We start from the raw sequence: 18,749 nt of genomic DNA, 5'->3' as shown, positions 1-18,749 counted from the left end.
TAGGGAGCAGGAGAAATCACAGATTTGTCACTGAAAAAAAAAAAAAAGAAAAAAAAAGAAAAAAAAGATACAAAAATCATTGCAGAGGAGTTAAAAATAGCGAAGGCATGAGATGCTACTGCCAGCTTGGCACATCGGAGTGACAGGATGCCCAGGTGGCCGCCCTACTGGCTGCATCCTTGGGCATGCACAAGCCCTGAGGCAGGTGGGGGGCACAGGGGCACACCAAAACATGGCCAGGCACTGAAAGGAGCAGCTGGGCTCAGCTGGTGCCTGGCCACCATGGGGACACCTTGCTCCACTTCTGCATCCTGGAGGAGACGGAGACACCCCCAAGGCACCCCAGGGTGGTGGGCAAGGGGCTTGTGGTGACAGCCAGAGAATTTCCCTGCTTCATGGCTTGGTGAGGAGAAATTTGGCAGGGCTGTGCCAAGACCAGTACCGTAGCAGGCGGCTACAGCTGGACAGGCACACAGGAACCTCACATCTCAGTGCCAGCCCCATTTCTCCTGATTTTTGGGCAGTGAGCTCTTCCTGTATCACCTACAAGCCCCATGGATGTTTTCATCCTACAACTTCCCTGGAGGCCTGACCCCATTCCACATGTGCTCTGGCACATGGTCATGTTCATCCAGCTCCACATCAGCAGTTCCCATCTGGTTGCAGCCAAAATTCCCTGGCCATGGCAGATAATAAAACTGAGGTGAACAGTACCCTGTGTGCTCATTGTGTTATCATTTACATTGTTTGTCAGTAATTGCACGGGAAGGCTTGCAATCAAGATGGCCTCAGCCAGCTCTCACTCTGAGCCTCAAGGGGATTTTGCTCGCAACAAAATTCTTTATCAAAACCACTTTTCCCCAATTTTATTTTTTCCCCTGCTCAGGCAGGAAAATGCAGCCAAAAAAATTACCCTGCCAAAAAAATTACTGAGCCAAAAAAAATTACCCTGCAGCCATAAAACCCACTGCAGACCCGAGCGGGATCAGCCTTGTTGCCATTGTTATCCTTCGTGGCCACAGCACCGTGGGTCAAGCAGGATGTGAAGGCCGGCTCAGCTGAGTTCAGCCCAGCTCAGTCCCCTCAAAGCCTGCTGCCCTCAAGGATGCCACACTGGCTCCAGCACCCTCAGGGACACACCTGCACCCTCCAAACAGCCCTTCCTCCCTTCTGAGCCTCATCATCAGCTTGGGGGTGCCAGAAAACTATGGAATTTAGCTCAACAGGAGCCTGTTTTCTCCCAGAATAAAGTGTAGAAAAATAAACGGTAAAGAAGCACTCGCCTGGTGAGGGGATCCCTGCTCCGGCACTAACAGGATGCCTCTCTCCAGCCCCATGCTACCTACTCCTGCTGCTCGACACCCACCCTGCATTATTAACAGCCTGGTAAACACAGCCCGTTGGTTATTACAAAGATGCCAAAACCTTACTACTTCTTGTTCCTTCCAGTTAATGTACCATAGCAGAGGATGAATTGCTATTACAAGGAACTAAAAATAAAAATGTTTCAGAGGCCGTAATTGGCTTGTCTTGTTGGGCTTTTTAAGGAGCCAAAGTACCAGTTCCAGGCTATTAGCCCTAAGCTTGTAGGAGAATGGTGTAAAATATTTCTTCATTAAAACCCTACCTTCTCCATAGAGGTGTTTTTCTTCAGGGGTTTTTTCCCTTCTTTCCTTTTTTTTTTTTTATTCTTTTCTTTTTAAAAGATGTGTGTTATCAAATAAGTTTTAGTTAAGAGAGGGCTCCGAAAGCCCAGAGGTGATATAAATAGGGCTTGGTGCAGCTGGAGAAGCAGTCAGAGTCTTCATTCATCTATTCAGGTCATTTTTCTACAAAACTTACGTAATATTCCTCAGTTGCATTTGTAATCTTGGGCCATTTTTAATAATCAGCATCCAATCTTGCAGTCCTTGGGGAGACAGTGCTCTGTGCTGGCAAGCACCCAGCACACTGGTGTGGGATGGGGACCACCAGCACAGGCTGCAAACCCTCTGTGGGGTGCCCAGGGTGCTCCCTGAGGTGGGAATCATGGGTATATTTTTTCTTTTGAGGTTCTTCAGTGCTACTTGGTTATTTAGTTACTACTGTTACTCAATGTCAGCAACAATTATGACAAAACCAAAATGATTTATTCAGCAAAACCTTTCTTTCAAAAGTAGCAGATGCTCTGCTGAGCAAGGACTCAGTGGCTTGGCACCAGCCATCCTGATGAGGATGGTGACGATGCACCAGCAAAACAACGGTAATTCGTGGTCATGACTTCAGAATTGTCTTCAAGTGCGGCTGCTCGCAGAGCCTGGTCCAAGTGATGGGAGCACCTTGGGATTGTCCTCACTACCCACCACCCGTATGCAGCCACGCACAGCAGAGACCCCTCTGAGACAACAGCTTGGAGCAGCACAGCATTAAAATAAAAAATAATAATATCAATTATGATGATGAGAAATCTCCAGACAACGCTGCACAGCTGGGGAAGCTCAGGAGAAAAATTGCAACAGAGCCTTTTACTCCCTGCCTTTGCGCAAGGAGATGGATGACACATTGCTTTGTGAAACGACAACCCGACAGGTATTTACTACTTTGATTTTGTGATTTGAAGGTTGCTGCTAGAAGACGACTTATTTCTGTTAGGTACAATTGCTATTTTTTGAATACTGTCTAGGCAATACCTTGTTAAAAAGGGCAAAACAACAGTTATTAATTACCCTAATTAACCCAATGTATAAGACACATTTGTGTGGCTGTCATGACAACTGCTTTGACTAACTTGCCAAGAATAGCTTAGCTGTCCATTCAAATAAATCCCTAATAATTACTAGTCTAGTTTACTGGGCTTCTGTGATAATAATAATTAGTGCTACTGTACAAAAGGTCGCACTAAACAGTTTATGAATGATGCATTTCGCATGGTGATTACATGAGTCATGCAGCATCCAGCAGAAGGACACAGCCATGTTTCCAACCTGGTGAGATGGGATTAGAAGGGTGCCTCTGGCTGCTCAGTCTGTGGACAGCACGGCAGGCTGAGAGAGAAAAGTCATTAAGGTGGTAGAAGAAATAACCAAGGAGAAGTTGGGTGAAGCTGGGACAGCCACCAACCCGTCTCCTCGACAGCCCAGAGTGTCCATCCATCCAGCCACCATATGCCAGGAGACAGTACTCTACTTCTAATGAAGGCACTGGTAGACACCAAAAAGCTCCCAAGCCTGACCTGTCGCACGTTGGTATCTCACCTCACCACCTCATTTCCCTCCCTGTCAATGACAGATAATCATGGGTCATCTCTCTGGTTTTGGTGTACTTCCTCATTATTAGGTTTCAGGGTCTGCAACGCCCCACTGCCAACGCTGCACAATCCTGCAAAAGCCTGTGCAGACCAGGACAGCGGGGCAGGGATGAAGGTAGCACACTCACATCTAATACAGAAGACAGCTGTCAGCTCCATGGAAATCTATGAAATCACCCAATTTAGAAAAAATTCTGATTAAATACCACATATGGTCCTTATTCTCCATCCCTTGTTACATATCACAAGAGGCATCTGCATGTAAACAGGGTCTTAATCTGCAAATATTTGTCTGCTACAGCACTCTCCTCCCTCCCCCCCACCTGAACTTGCAATTATTCTTATTGATTGACTTTAAGAGAGCACCACACATATGCCTCGAGCTGCCACGCGCCGAGCAAACAAGGGAGCAACGCCGGGCTCCACTGTAATCATTACCAGGCCGAGCAATTGCCCTGTCACACATGGCAGGTTATGGCTTCAGACTGGAGGCAGCAAGGCCAGATGAATGCTTAAAACGTCATTACAGTGTGAAAAGCGAGGATGTAGAAATGACACCTCCTTTCTCAACAAATCTGTTCCCAGAGCTTCTCCCAGCTCTGCAGAGATTTCATCTCGTTAAGCCTGAAGCACTGATACAGCCCTCGGAGAGGGGACACAGGCTCACGGCCTCTTCACGTGCCAAAATAAGCTCTGATGAGAACATCTTTGATGTGGGGGAAAAAAAGAATTTGAGGTCCCTAGAAGGATTTCAGTGCCCACAGCCCTGGCAAAAAGCATGTGCTAGAAGATGACGTGCAGTTATCAGACCAGTGAGGAGAAACTGGGGAAACCTGATGCTGAGCAGAACCTTCCCCAGTTTTCCCAAGTGAAGTTTGCAGCTCAGTTCAATATGTTAGTGCCTAATGAAGGTTTCCCACATATTCTGCAGGGTACAATCATTCTCCTCCTAATGAACATGTGTTAATGGCATATTAATGCTGACAACAACTAAGTGCAGAGAACAAGAGATTAAAATATACCAAAATTAATCTTTTTTTTTTTTTCCAAACAAAGGAATCCATCCCATGGCTGAGCCAGCCCCAGCCTGGTGGGAGCCCGTGGCTCCCACAGCAATGCTGCTGGCTCTGGTACATGGGCTCACCACAGGATGTAGAGCACATATGGGATCATAGCTTTGGTCTCACTAACCCAAGCACTGCAACAAACTCACGTACGGCGAAGGATCTCAGCCCAAGCATGGTATTTTCCCACCCAGGGAGGGGACCCAGCTGCAGAGGGGGCTGAACAAGAATTCAGAGAAACCACTCGCAAACGTCAGGAAAAGTGATTCACCAGGCAGACAAGTTTGGTTGCTGTTTCTAAGCCAATATCCGTGTGGATTTGATTACTAAATGTCACTGAAGCTGGGTCCCTGCCAGAGCATCCAGATGTGAATCTGAATACAAAAAGTCCAGGAAGGAGCAGGAGACAGGAGTCGCAGGCGCGGGCACTGAGCCCCTAACCTGGAGCTGGCATCCCAGCCCATCTGGGTTTGCATGACTCAGTTCATATAAACTCCCAGGTATGGAAAAGAATCCATATGAAATGGGTGGTTTTTCTGTTATTTCATCTCAGTTTGCAATGACAGCTCCCCAAAATCCTGCTAGCTTCCCAAAAGCAGCACCAATGTGCCCCTCAGGAGTGCTGCCCACTGCCAGGCGCTGCAGGGAAGTGCGGAAGCCTTATTCCCTAATTGTCCGGCTGCCATGTGCTCCCACGAGCACATACATTTAGATTTCCAGATCGATAATTGATGCTAGAATCAATAACAGGGAATTTAGCTACATTATAAAAACAGTAAAATCAGCCAATACTGAGAAATTACTATTGAGTCCTGTGTTTTCTGTACTCACTTAGTCTAATAATCGTGAACGATATTTTCCAAGTACATTATTCAGCAATAAAACCACCAAATTATTTGATCTCTTTCTAACCTTTATGATTCTAAACACTCCTTTTGACCCAGATTGAATGAGGCAACATCTGCAGAGCCTTTCACAAAATTGTACTCGGCATGCACTATTGTAGGTCTGCTTATTATTTTAAAGCCATCATCCTCCTAATAGATGAGAAAACGCACTGCATTAGCATAGCCTGCAGAGCTCGAGCACGGGTGAGAAAATGCCAGAGGGTGTTCACTTAATGGAATTTTACATACCTGACTTAGGATGGGTTAATGCAATCCACCAACACCGGAATTTTAAAACCTGCCCTGTGGCATACACCTGCCATTACAAAAGATGGTATAATCCGACAAGCTCCAGATCCCCATGAGAACCACGAAGGACTCACATCCAGATCTCTGGCGGCCAACAGAGTGTCGAGATGAGGACCTCGTCTACACAGCTCTGACGCACGCAGACCTCCACTATTTGTCACCACCCTCCACGACAGTTTGAGTCTGAGGAGGGGCGGGGTGACCTGCAGGGTGCCGAGGGGTTCGGTATGCGTTGCAGTACCTGTGGCACGCATTTGTCCACTGCGGCAACAGCGGTTGCCACATTCGAGCCTTCCCCAGCCTAACGAGAACCCACCGTAATTTGTGTTAAACAGGGAATCACTTCAAGGCTAAATACTAATCACTTGTCCAGCTGACAGAAGCCATTACTTCACTCCAAATTTAGACTACAAACTAGAGGGAGACACTGAAGCAGCGATTCTGCGGTCTCTTCTCTGGCAAATGCTCCAACGCGTGTCATGGGCAAGCTCTGCCTCAACAGGAACAGCAAAATCGGGAGCCAGCTACAGCCTCGGTGAGCTTTGCTCTGGGCGATGCTCTCCTGGGGATGGTGGAAACTGGGACTGCAGGGGACCCCAGGAGACAGCCAGCACACAGCCCTGCCTACAGAGCACCCCATCCATCGCCAACTCAGAGCACGCTCTAATTTAAATTATAATTACACTTATAAGTACACAGATTACAACTATTTATGCTACAAATAAGACCATCCTGTATTTTAATTAACATAAAATGATTGGAATTCAACTATAGCCTCTACTGGGAACAATATCTAATCATTTATGGAGGTGAGGCTGTGCCAGCCCCACAGAAGCTGGGCAGGAAAGGAGGAGCAGGCAGGGCAGGGGTCCCCCCATCTGAGCAATTGGATGAGGGCAGGAGCTACCCTCGGAGGGCACAAGAGGAGAAGTCTCCCAGGAGGAGAGAAGGCTCATCACTGGAGAGCCTGAAACCCAGGGATGGAGGCAAGCAGGGGACGGAGGGTAGGCAGGGTTCTGCCTGATGGTAATTTAGGAAAGACTCCAGCAGGGCACACTTGGCAAGGGCAGGAGCCTGAGGACCTGGGAGGGCACCTGGCTGAGGAGCTTCACTTGCTCAAAACCCTCAGAAGTGGCTTCAGGAGATGGCAGCTGGAAAATATGACTCTTCATGTAGCAAAGCAGATGCACATAAGGTTATTGAAAGGCAACGCGCGCTTGCCCTGAACAAGGCTGGCGCATGCAGTGTGGGCTTTATGCAAACTAAATGACAGGGAGAAACCACAGAGTTCAAATCGCTCAATACAACAGGAGCCAATTTGGAAACTACTGCAAGAAAGGCCATAAGCAGCATGCAAGACCACCTTTGTGATGTAATCTAAACAAAAACTTACTATAAATTTTACCTAATTTAAGGGAAAATTATTATCTGACATGTAAATATAGTTGTAGGAGCTCTTTTTACAGGCTCGACAATCAAGAGGTGCATCAGAAATATGCACCAGAAACTCAAATGTACTGAAAGGGAAACAAGACAAGCCTCTCTGCTTTCAGTAAAAGTGAACAATAAGACCCAAAGTAATTGCATAAAACCAAATTATATATATAGTTACATGTATGACATATTATATTCTTATTTACATAATTAGGTACAATATGTAACAATTCTATACACACCGTCTATATGCTTATAAATATACTGTGTATATTATACAGCACGTATAATACTCACAGATAGTATACAATATATAATATACATTATGTAATATATAACATAATAATCATTATATATAGGTCTTCCATCAGAGGAGAGGGTTTTTACAGCCTGGCAACTGCCACTGCTAACTCCTCCACAGACCCTTACAGCAGACCCCCTTGGTTCCGCCCAGCCAGGACCCCACTGCAGGCTGGAAAACCCAAAGCAGTGCTGGGATGGGCTCGCAGCCCTATGTCACCCACCCAAAAGCCACAGTGTGTTGAAGTACCGGCTCACCTAAGACACAGCACAACAGGCGTGGCCATCAATGAGAGACGTGGTTAAACATGAATGAGAGCTGGCGTGTTTATCTCTGTTGCAAGGTATTCAAATGAATTTGTCCAAACAGAGAGCTTGGAGCTATTACATTAGATGTATAATTTGGTTAGGCTGACCTTTGAATGGAATAAAAAGCTGCTGATTTCCATAATGTCGGCACCCGGTGCTCAGAGAGGTCAGGGAACGTGCAGCGATACACAAAACATTTTAGGAGTAGCTAAGCTGAGGGATTTGCCAGGACTTCCAATTCTGGGGCAGATTTGGAGTGAACACAGAGAGCAGCACCAGGGGAGGTTTGGGGTTCACACCCCAGGAGGTGCAGCCGTGCCCGTGGGCTGCCCTGGCGGGGACCAGGCAGCTTTCCCCAGGTGTTACATCACACTGGGAGCATTGCTCCCTTTGGGGGGCTGTGGGAGCCCTGACCCACAGTCAGTCGGCAGTGCGCACTGCCGGCACAAAAAAGTGCTGAGTTACAGTGACCTCCCAAGGAGAAAACAAGACTGGCAACGAACGCTCACTGCGAAGCCAGGCGCTCGACGAGTCCAACATCTTCGCTGATAATGCTTTAATTATTATCATCTCTGCTGCAAATAAGCCTTATTTCAACAGCCTGGCATGTCTCAGCACTGCAAACTTTTGCTGGGCTGGAAATTGTCTCCTTTTCTTTTTTTTCTTTTTTCCCCTGCTCTATACACAGTATTACTCAGAAGCAAGCCAAATCCCTTCCAATTATGTATCATGACGTTTCCCCAGTGTTACACTAAAGGAAGGCCCTTCACTTCTAAATGGCATGGTTTATAACAAATTGTCTGTAATACCAGACAGAAACTGATTTCCTCAAACCCAGCATATTAAAGTGAGTACATTCATTCTGGTTGTAACACACAAAATGTGATTATAACAGACACTTTGGGGGCTTTTTAAGGCTAGCAGAGGAGGATAAGCTGGAGGGGAAGAAAGAATTGACAAGTAGAGAAATGACAGAGAGAGAGGAACAGCCACGCTGATTTCATTTCTTACAAAACAAAAATCTTTGTGTGTTGAAGAAATGTACTTTAGTTAACACCGCCAGATAGCCACAGCAAAAGCTGCCGGTGCCGCCTGAAACGAAAATTGCTCTATTGTGCTTAGAAAACCATTTCCTACAGTGAGGAGAACGCTTTCCAGGTAGTAAAAAGCATATCTGAAACCACCAGGGCCTTATCCTGCAACTGTTGCTCACTTAAATAATCCCCGCTGCCACAAGGAGCCCAAATGAAATCAGTGTGAGTGAGGATTACATGGAAGTGTATCAAGGTTGGGGGATTAGATCACAATTATCACTAAAAGCAGTAATTCCCCATCTTACTGATGGTGGCCACCAGCTCAAGAGATGGTGGGTCACCACAGCCACAACATCCCCAGTGCCGGGGCTGCGGGTTATCAGGCAGGCGGGTCCCCGAAGAACTCGAGTCCTGGTGGACCACTGGCTGCTTCACCTTGACCTTCTCCATCGGGGCCTACCAACCCTGCACCAGAGCAGGGCCATGCCTGACCCACACCCTGCTCATGGCACCGCTGCCGCAATGGGGCCATCCTGGACCCCCAGAGAGAGCCGGTCCTGAACCTCCCCACCAATTCCACCTTTGGACATCCAACCTCTCAAACGAGACTTGCTCACTTCCATTTCACACCTCCTCACCTCTCCCACACCTGGTGCTGCCAGGGAATGGCCGTGACACTGAGGGGCAGAACAAGCCACCATGCCCCAGGGGATGCTCTCCATGTCAGGGCAGCACACGATGCTTTGGCACTGTTTCTCAAAGTAGAGCAGATTTTGGATGTAAAACTGTCTCTGAAACACAGATGCAGCCATTACATACACATTGTTTTATTTTAAAACCATGAAGTCAAAATCCAGGCATGTAAGTGTTACCCAAGGGTGGCTGCTCTACATGCAAGTCGTGTCCTGGGGATCCAAAAAGGCTCAGCATTCAGACCAGTTTCCAAACCATCCCAATGCAACATGCATTTTTATCAAGGAAGCTGCCTAATCACTCCTATTAATTTTGATTTTTAATCTCCTGATACAACTTCCAGTAATATACATGCAAAACCTGACAACAAGCCCTTTTGGTTTCAAAGCTGACTTCTCCTCCAGCTAGGCAGGAAGAAAAAAAAAAGCCCTCAGCAGCAGCAAAGCCTCTGACCGGCAATGCCCTTGCAGCTCAAACATGTCCCACTCTCCCTCCTGCAAAACAAGCCAAAATACTAACGGGGGCCAAGCCTCCTGCTGTCAGCCATGCTCATCAGAGCCGCTTACAAAAGCTTTTTGCCATCGCTGCCTGCAGCCACGAGGATGCTAAAAGGCTGTGGGCAGGGCCCCTTAGTGGCACCTCAGCACCCAAGGGACCACCGAGTCCCAGCAGGGCCAGAACTCCCCCAGACATTCCCTGCCACCTCCCGATGCTCTCTTGGCAGCCATGCCCTGGCACAAGCAGAGCCAGCAGCTCAGTCCAGTTTCCACCTGAAGGGAAAAGCTTTTCAAGGGTTGTCTCAAACTTTTCTTGCATCCTCAGAGCAGGGTTGCAGCCCTCACAGCCATGACATTTTAATATTTTCTGGATCAGCAGGGAAAGGTGGGGAGCACCTACAAGCCCAATTACCACTGGCACCACCAGCCCCGAGACCTGCCACCGCACATACCGCCACCACGCCGCAGAGGAAACAGCTCCTGAAGCTCCACAAACAACCCATCCCTGGGGACTTTATTTCCAAGTTCTTGACTGTTGAAGTAAATGAGCCTCATGTTAAAGACCAGCTACGCTGCAAACCCACCACTGCTAGGACAGCACGCATCTGCAGTGGCAATCAGTTCCTCCCAGCCACAACCATCACACGCTAAGTGACACTGCCAGCAACACGTTTACCTCCATATTTTATCATTTATCAACCAATGCTTTGCCTTCCCATCAGGAAAAGTCACTCCCAGGTGGAGCAGCAGCAATATCTCCCCAATGCTGACACCTCGTAAAAGCTCCCGGGGGAAATGCCAGCGGCCTCATCACTGGAGGCGGTTCAAACCAGCTCAGAGAAAGTCCCACTGGATGCGCTGCAAGGAACAGTTTGGCTCTGGGAACTCCAGACATGGGCAGAAATTTAGTTTATTAAATCATCACCACGTGGAGGTGTACCAGTAGGACACTTCATACGCATATCATCACACCAGCAGCATCTACTAAGGCAGCAATGGGTGATGGTGGGCACGATACTGCGATGCTCCTCCATGGAAACAATTTTTACAGAGTTTCTGTGTCACTCTGTGTGCTGGGACAGGTCTGTCACTCTGGTCATTGCTAGGCCTACTCACCCTCAGGATTTTTACGAGCCAGTTGAACCCACACTGCCAGTGGGATAACTTCCCTTACAACAGCTGGAAGCATTACACAGAGGCTCTCTGCCAAAAAAAAAAAAGTTCCCACCCTAAAGCAAACTTCCAAGCAGCTTCCAGTTGGGATTTCTCCTCCCCCGTGACTTGGCCCTGCCCTTTTGTCCAAAAGCAACCCCAGGGAGCAAGCAGTCCCCTGCCAGGACATGCTGCTGTCTCCGAGAGCAACCCCTGGAGAGCTGCTGGTCCCCAGGCAGGGCTGGAGAGCTGTCAGCTGCCCCCCTGCATGCCTGCAGGGCTGCTAGAGGGCACATTTTAAGCTGACACTCCATGACACTCGTTAAAAGAGACAAATTTATTTCTCAAGGCAAGATACTAGCTCTTTGCAATACATCCTACCTGCACGAGTGACAGGGAAATGGGGCAAGCTGCAGACACAGGGAGAACAAAGAAGCGTCCTGGTTCCCTCACAGGAGGGTGCGCAGTGGGGGTCTCTGGGGACCCCCATCCTGCTGGACCTCAGGCTAACTGCTGTGTCAGGGAGGAATGTGGGCAGTCCTGCCTTCTGCCCACAGCTGCCTGTTAACTTCATCAGATGAGCCATAATGTTCCTGATGGTCCTTCCCTCCCTCTGGCACCACAGACCTCCTGCTGCTGGCACGGACTTCCAGCTAATGCCGATGTGTGATGGATTTTATGACTGAATTTTGTCTGTGGCAATGAATCACAAGCTGACAGGGTGCTCCACTGCTCAGTGCCCTTAGCAAGGGACCAGCCAGAAACACCCCCAAGACCCCTCTCCAAATGACCCAGCTCCAGGAAGGCAGGAATTCCTCAGGGATCACTGCCCCCAGCATTGCAACGATGTTGGTCACTCACAGTCTTGGGATGCATCCCCCAGGCAGCTGTGCACCCTGAGCCTCAACTGGTTCTCCACAAAGAGCACAGGTGAGCATCAGAGCCCACCCAGCTCTATGGCTGGACACGTACAAGTAGAATATATGAGTGCTCATGTCCATTGCCATTCAGTTACTGCTAAGAAACCCTACTACCACTTTTAAACGGACAGAAGTTAAAACAAGCTTTAATTCTTGCCCCCACCATACCTTCCCAAATGCAGATAAGGCTCCTACCCCTCGCACCTACAGGCAGCTGCATTGGGCTGTGCTGGTGCACTGGTGTAGAAGTTGCCTCCTCGCAGCATCTCCATGGGTAACATTGAAAAGGCAATGCCGTACGGCAAGGAGCCTGGGCATGCAAAGGCAGGAGAGGCTGGGAGGGAGGGCATTTGGGCTGGGAGCACCCCAAAACTGGGCCAACAATCATACGTGACTTCTCGGGAGCTGGTTCTGTGGCCTTACGAGAGGTTAAACACCATGGTTCAACACATATTTTGCCAAAGAAAGAAAGAAATGGTGCTGGATCAGGGCTGTCGACATCAACCCTCTCCAGCAGCCCTGCAGACACTTGCAGAGGGCTGGGCTCTGTTCTCCATAGTGCAAGGATAAATCTGAAGCAGCTCCACTGCCTTGAGCAGCATCATTTTGCATTTACACCAGCACACCGAACGCAAAACAGAGCAAGCCATAAATATTTTAGCTGCTATTTCAGCTTTGTTATTCCGTTCAAAGCAGGAAACATGACAAACCTTTGATTGTTTTGCTTAATACCAAACAATAATTCAAAGAGAAACAAACAAGTAACACTAAATGATGCCTGTGATGTACAGGAAAGCCAATGAATTAGAAGAACCTGATGAGGATGGTGTGGGTCAGAGCAGTTCCCTTCCCTGCCTTTGGCAGGTACTGCATCCCTCCCATGCCAGCTGGTGAGTGCCCGTTCTGCACAGAGAAGGACAGCACGGGGCCAGGCGTACAGGCAGTAACATCAGGGGCGCTCTCCACTGTTTGCATCCCCAGCAAAACCTACTGACTCCAGAGCAATGGCCACCAACACCACTTTCAACAGCCTTTTATAAACCTCCCGTGAAGGCAATGAGCAACTCTTCCCTTGTGCACCACCACACTCAGAATCCACTTGCAAAGCAGCAACCTCCAGCCTCCTGGCAGCATGGAGGCGGCCTGGCCTGGCCGGCCATGCCAGCATCTCCACCTGGGCACTTCTGGGGGTCTCTGTGGTGTCTCGAGGTGAAACATCCACCCACGACCACATGTGAGGACTGCCCCGGAGCCCAAAAGGTGGGTGCCCACTACTCCCCCTTGACCATCCTCTACCACTCCCTCACTCCAGGGTGTCCAGTGCACAGAAACCACCTGATGCGTTGTGTCAGCAGCGCTTATGCCAACAGACCTGCATGCTGCAGTCTGGGCACAAACCTGTTAGCAATGCCCCAGGCTGCCCACCCGCACTCACCTCTGGCAGCGGCATCCCATTGATGATGAGGTCGGGCTGCTGGGGGCTCTGCCCCGTGAAGGTGTGATGGTAAATGTGGTTGGAGCCGGCGTTCCTGTTGTTCTGGCTCTCCACGTTGAGGAAGGTGCTTTCAGAACGGCGGCAGCCCAGTGGTAGGGTCTGCTGGTGGTAGTCAAAGTAGTTGAGGGATGAAGTGAGAGAGGAGCAGCTCACAACGTTCATTTTATCTGTTTCTTCCACATCCCGTGGTACCAGCCGGATATCATTCTTGCTGATCTTCTTTTTCTTGCTTGATTTCTTCTGATGCCCATAGGAGTATTCTGCAATTCTGGGGGACAGAAGGAAAATGAATAGTTGGGAGCATTCCGAACCCTGCCCTGCTAAATACACGCGCAGAAACCCAGAGGGCTTGGCCCCCATCTCTGTGCAGGCTTCTTAATCATGCACATTACGTCATGTTTTGAGTCTGGTGGTATGACACAGTCTTTAGCTTATTTTCATATGTATAATGCTTTCAGACCAAATATGAAAAATAATGGGAAGGAAGAATGCCTCTGTGTTTTTCTAGTGTTTATAATTGCTGGTATTTAGTTACTGGGAGTAAAGTCCAGCCTGCAGAAGAGAAAAATGGAGATGTTAAAATCCATGAACTGAAAAGTGTACCTGCATTAATTTCCATGCATAATAAGGATTTAAAAAGTGATTTAATTTGGTGTCCTAATGAAAACTCAAAATGAATAGTGGATTTTTTTCCCAGTTCATTTTCCGTAGCAGTAAATAAGGCAGACCCAGGAGCAGTCCTAGCTGGCACACTCTGTTCTCTCACACTCCAAAGGCTGTTTGTTTATTAATGCTTTAACCAAATTGCTGGTATTTTGACTGTCTCCTGATAATACCTGATAACTTGAAATCTTTTCTCCAACTGCATCTTATTCCTCCCTCTCCCCCTGACACACACCCCCCCCTTCTGCTGGAAAATGTTTTCATCTTCTAGAAACTGGAGAACAACAACTCTGTTTTGCAAAGAGAAATGATCCTTTTTGACCTTTTTTTTTTTACTGCAAGCTTGTTTTTTTCTGCCTTTCTTTCCCTCTTTGCTTCCCACCTGCCAAAAGAATCAAGTGACAAAGTGCCTTGAATGCCTGCTGCAAAACACTAGAGGAAAAAAGTTATTGTAAAACACCACCTGAGCAAATAACGACAAATATGACTGCGCATTGCACTAACTGGGTGTGCTCGGCTCAGAGTGACTGTGGCTCCTCTTTCCTTCGAGAGCAACACAGCCTCAGCCAATGCCCCCCAGATGAATCTGTGCATGCACAGCACTGGGCAGCTCATTATTTCCCAGAGAAGCACATCAGATGCTACCCCTAGTCAGAAATACATATTTGAAAGTCAGGACTTTGCTCCTCTTCTTATTATTATTTCAGTATTTAAAAAAAAAGAAAGAAAGAAAGAAAAGAAAAGAAAATATAAAAATCCAATAGCTGCCACAGAAATAATGGGAAATAATGGGATTAATAAATAATACAGTTTATCTAGAAAAGCAAATATTGGACAAATATTCTTCTTCCAGAAAGTTGACTGCCTGAGCATGACAATGCCACCAAGTCGAACAGCTCCTGTATAACCTGATGTGCCTCATAAATTTACACATTTTATAAAGATTCTCGAGCAGCTGCTGGGAGGAACATTTAAAATAAGACACTGGCAAAGCATCCAGCGCGGGGAGAGGGTGCCCCATGGCCACAGCTGCTGTTGAGCCTACCTGGTGTATCCCTGCCTCTGCAGCGTCTCCTGCACACTGATAACAGCCGCGCATACCCCTGAGTGTGCAAATAAATCATGGGAAGGCAGGGACTTGTGTTGTGCCAACAATCTATATGCTGCTGACTCGTCTAACAATGCTTGATGAAGCTTTAATTGTTTTGTTTACCTAAATGTTTAAGTTTGGCAATGTGAGAGCCCAATTATTTCCTGCAGGCACTCATTTTGCTGTCCTCTCTCTATTGACCAATTATTTAATTAAACTGCACTTCATTAATCCCTAAGCCATCACAGTAAACCCAGGGCTTATACATATGTGCGAAGCTCTTAGGGGCACCACTACAATGTCATTTGTATTCATTCAGGTCCTGTTCTCATTTAATGGGCCGAGCCGGCAAGAAATCTGGTATATGAGCTTTCACTTCCCATAATAGAGCACAGACCGACCTTTATTTGCAGATGATTTTTCCCCCATCAAGCAAAAAAAGGCTTATAAACTCACTTTACACTGTGAAAACAGGGTGTAAAAACCAAACTCTTCAGCATTATTTCCACGTAAATAAAACTTTAAAAGACTGCACAACCCCCTGCGCTGCAGAATTGCCAGAGGCCAGTGAGCGTTTCCAAGGTAGTGCAAAATTAATTTCCATCCTTCCCCTCTGAAACGACTCAGTGCTGAAGGAATGAAGAAGTCATGGCTACTTCACTAGTAACAGGATTAAACCATTTATGAGGCATTGCAGCTGCTCTTTTATGGCATCTGATTGATATTCATGTGTGGTTAGCATTTGTCTCCTAACTTGTGTAACACAGAGAATAGTAAAAGAGAGACAATAATCGCCGGGCTGTTACATATTCAGGGGACTGGATTTCCCCTATCAGCTTTTCAGCCACTCCGGGCGCGGGGCTGACCTCCCCTCCGGCATTTCGGACCCAGGAGCACGCATCCAGCCAGGGCAAAATAACGCAGCGCTGCAAAAAATCCGCCCTCACAACGTCGCCCCCAGCCCAACCGGCCACGCCAGCGGCTGGAGCAGCGCGTCGGGGCGAACTGGCTGATTTTTCGCCACTGTTTGATCCAGTTGGCCCCATCATCAGCCGTGGCGAGGAGCCGCATCGGGCGCACAATGGCTCTTTTGAACGACGAGAGAGGGCTTGCGGATGCCACGGCAGACACTCGCCCTGTCTGCTGCGGGGATGCTGCGGTGGGCTTGGGGGAGCTTCCCCCGCTGGCAAGCTGCGCTGGGGATGGGGGGCTCCCCGCGGGAACCAGCCCTGATGCTATAAAACTGTTCTCCCCCCTTCCTGTGAAGGAGCGTGTAAAATCAAGGATGCTGCAACAGATTGTCAAGCCGCACAATTAAGTCAATTCGTAAATCAGCACAGGTTGCTGCTCTCCTCACAGAAGAGAGCTTTTTTAAAGCATAAAAATTTCCTTAGAGGGATGTGAACCTCACTTTTGTTCTCACAGCAAATTTACCACCATCACCCCCTTCCCCCACCAAGTATACAGCAGCAAATGGAAAAGTAACTATGATGGCAAAAATCCAAGCAGACCTGCAGCTGCACGGAAACAAAGATGTCTTTACCTGCAGTTGTAGGTCCTGATTTCCTTGTTATCCCTTTTGCACTTGACTGCCACGAAGATCATGGTGACAAAAAGAATGGCTGCGATAGACCCCAGGGCAATAATGAAAATCAGGGAGAGGTTAACAGATCCTATGGACTCCTGGGCATCCAGGGCTGGAGACAGGTATATCAAAATCAAGGCAGAAGCCGAGAGAGATGTTTTCCCATGGTCGTGAGCCACCACAATCAGCTCGTAGGCTGTCTTTGCGTTCTCCCCAAAGGCTCTGGTGGTCCTTATCTCTCCATTGACCTGGTCTATCTCAAAAAATCCTCTGTCTCCTTCCACCATTTCGTACGAAAGTCTGCCATTTTCACCCTCGTCATAGTCATCTGCCTTGACCACCGTCACCAAGTAGCCGACCCCCGCATTTCTGGGGATGTACACCTCCGCAGTCCCATTGACCAGCGGTGGGGCCGTGATCACGGGGGTGTTGTCGTTGACGTCCAGGACGATCACCCTGACAGTGGCATTGCTCTGCAGAGAGGGATTACCCCCGTCTTTTGCCAAGACCTTGAACTCAAAGGCCTTCGTCTGTTCATGATTGAAGGACCTCAAAGCATAGATATCTCCAGAGTTGGGGTTGATGGAAACATAGGTGAAGACAGGCATGTCCCTGACTTGGGAGGGCACTATCTGGTAGGAGACACTGCCATTGAGGCCCAGGTCAGGGTCTCTGGCTGAGACCGAGAGGAGGTAGGCCCCCGGGGTGTTGTTCTCCTGCACAATGACCTGGTAATAGGGCTTGGAGAAGTGGGGATGGTTGTCATTCTCATCGGTGATCTTGACAGTGAAGGACTTGGTGGCCTGCAGGGATGGGACGCCATTGTCCTTGGCCTGGATGGTGAGGTTGTACTGGTCCCTCTGCTCCCGGTCCAGCCGCCCATCCACCAGGATAGTGGAGAAGCTCTCATACTCCTGGAGCCGAAAAGGCACGTTGCCCAGGAGCTTGCACTGCACCCGCCCGTTGGCCCCCGAGTCACGGTCTGAGACCCGCACCAGGGCGATGACGTACCCTGGCGGGGCATTCTCGCTCACCTCCACCAGCTCGCTGTTGACAGAGAGCAGGTTGATGAGGGGTGGGTTGTCATTGGCATCCTGGACACTGATGGTCACTTTGCAATGGGCAGGGATGGAGTTAGGGCCCAAGTCCTTGGCCTGCACATCCAGCTCGTAGACATGACCTTCCTCATAATCAATGGCACCACTCACCGTGATGAGACCACTCTGGGGGTCAATCTGGAAGAGCTCCCGGGCCCGCTCGGAGACATAGCTGTGGAAGGAGTAGAGGATCTGGCCGTTGGTGCCCTCGTCCGGGTCAGAGGCATTGAGGCGGATGACCGGAGTACCCAGTGGAGCATTTTCAGGCACGCTGACAGTGTAGGCTGGCTCCTCAAAGAGTGGGTTGTTGTCATTGGAGTCAATGACACGGATACTGAGCTCTACTGTGCCAAAGTTGGGCGGGTCCCCACCATCCAGCGCCGTGATCATGTAGCTGTAGTGAGACTGGGTCTCGCGGTCCAGGCTCTTCTCCACCACAAGCTCAGCAAAGCGGGACCCATCACCCCGTGCCTTGGTCTCCAGGCCAAATAGGTCATTGGGGGTGATCTCATAGCTTTGCACACCAAAGCTGCCCGAGTCCGGGTCGTAGGCACTCTCCAGTGGCACTCGAGTGCCAGGGCTGGCAGTCTCCGAGATTTCCAGCTCGATTTGGTCAGTGGGAAAGCTGGGTGCATTGTCGTTGAGGTCCTTGATCTCCAGCTTGATCACGCAGATCTCCATGGAGCTGGACATTACCTCCAGTGAGATGACACACTTGGGGCTCTGCCGGCACAGCAGGTCCCGGTCGATCTTCTGCTTGGTCACCAGCAGCCCAGACCCGGGACTGATGTCCACCAGGTGGGGGGCCGAGTTAGAGACCACCCGGAAGGCGGCAGGCTGCCGGGGGTCCAGCACGAAACCGGCGTCCCGGGCGTCCTTGGCGACGTTGGCGATCACCGTGCCGGCCCGCTGCTCCTCCTCCACAGAGTACTTG

At 49.0% G+C, this 18,749-nt stretch overlaps 1 protein-coding gene across 1 annotated transcript in view; it reads right to left on the bottom strand.

Annotated features, from left to right (window-relative positions):
- PCDH19 (protocadherin 19) overlaps positions 1-18,742 on the bottom strand; it is a gene marked incomplete at both ends in the record, with an annotated part of 30,361 nt that extends 11,619 nt beyond the window's left edge. Inside the window, 2 exons of the mRNA XM_010188573.1 lie at positions 13,321-13,648; positions 16,677-18,742. Of these exons, the coding sequence (XP_010186875.1) occupies positions 13,321-13,648; positions 16,677-18,742 (2,394 nt within the window). The remainder of the gene's footprint in view (positions 1-13,320; positions 13,649-16,676) is intronic.
- Positions 18,743-18,749: the final 7 nt, after the last annotated feature.

The sequence above is a fragment of the Mesitornis unicolor genome, unplaced genomic scaffold (genome assembly GCF_000695765.1).
Source record: "Mesitornis unicolor isolate BGI_N332 unplaced genomic scaffold, ASM69576v1 scaffold51670, whole genome shotgun sequence".
NCBI lineage: Eukaryota > Metazoa > Chordata > Aves > Mesitornithiformes > Mesitornithidae > Mesitornis > Mesitornis unicolor.
Note: the sequence above shows the minus strand (reverse complement) of the source record. Positions and strands in the feature narration are given on the sequence as shown.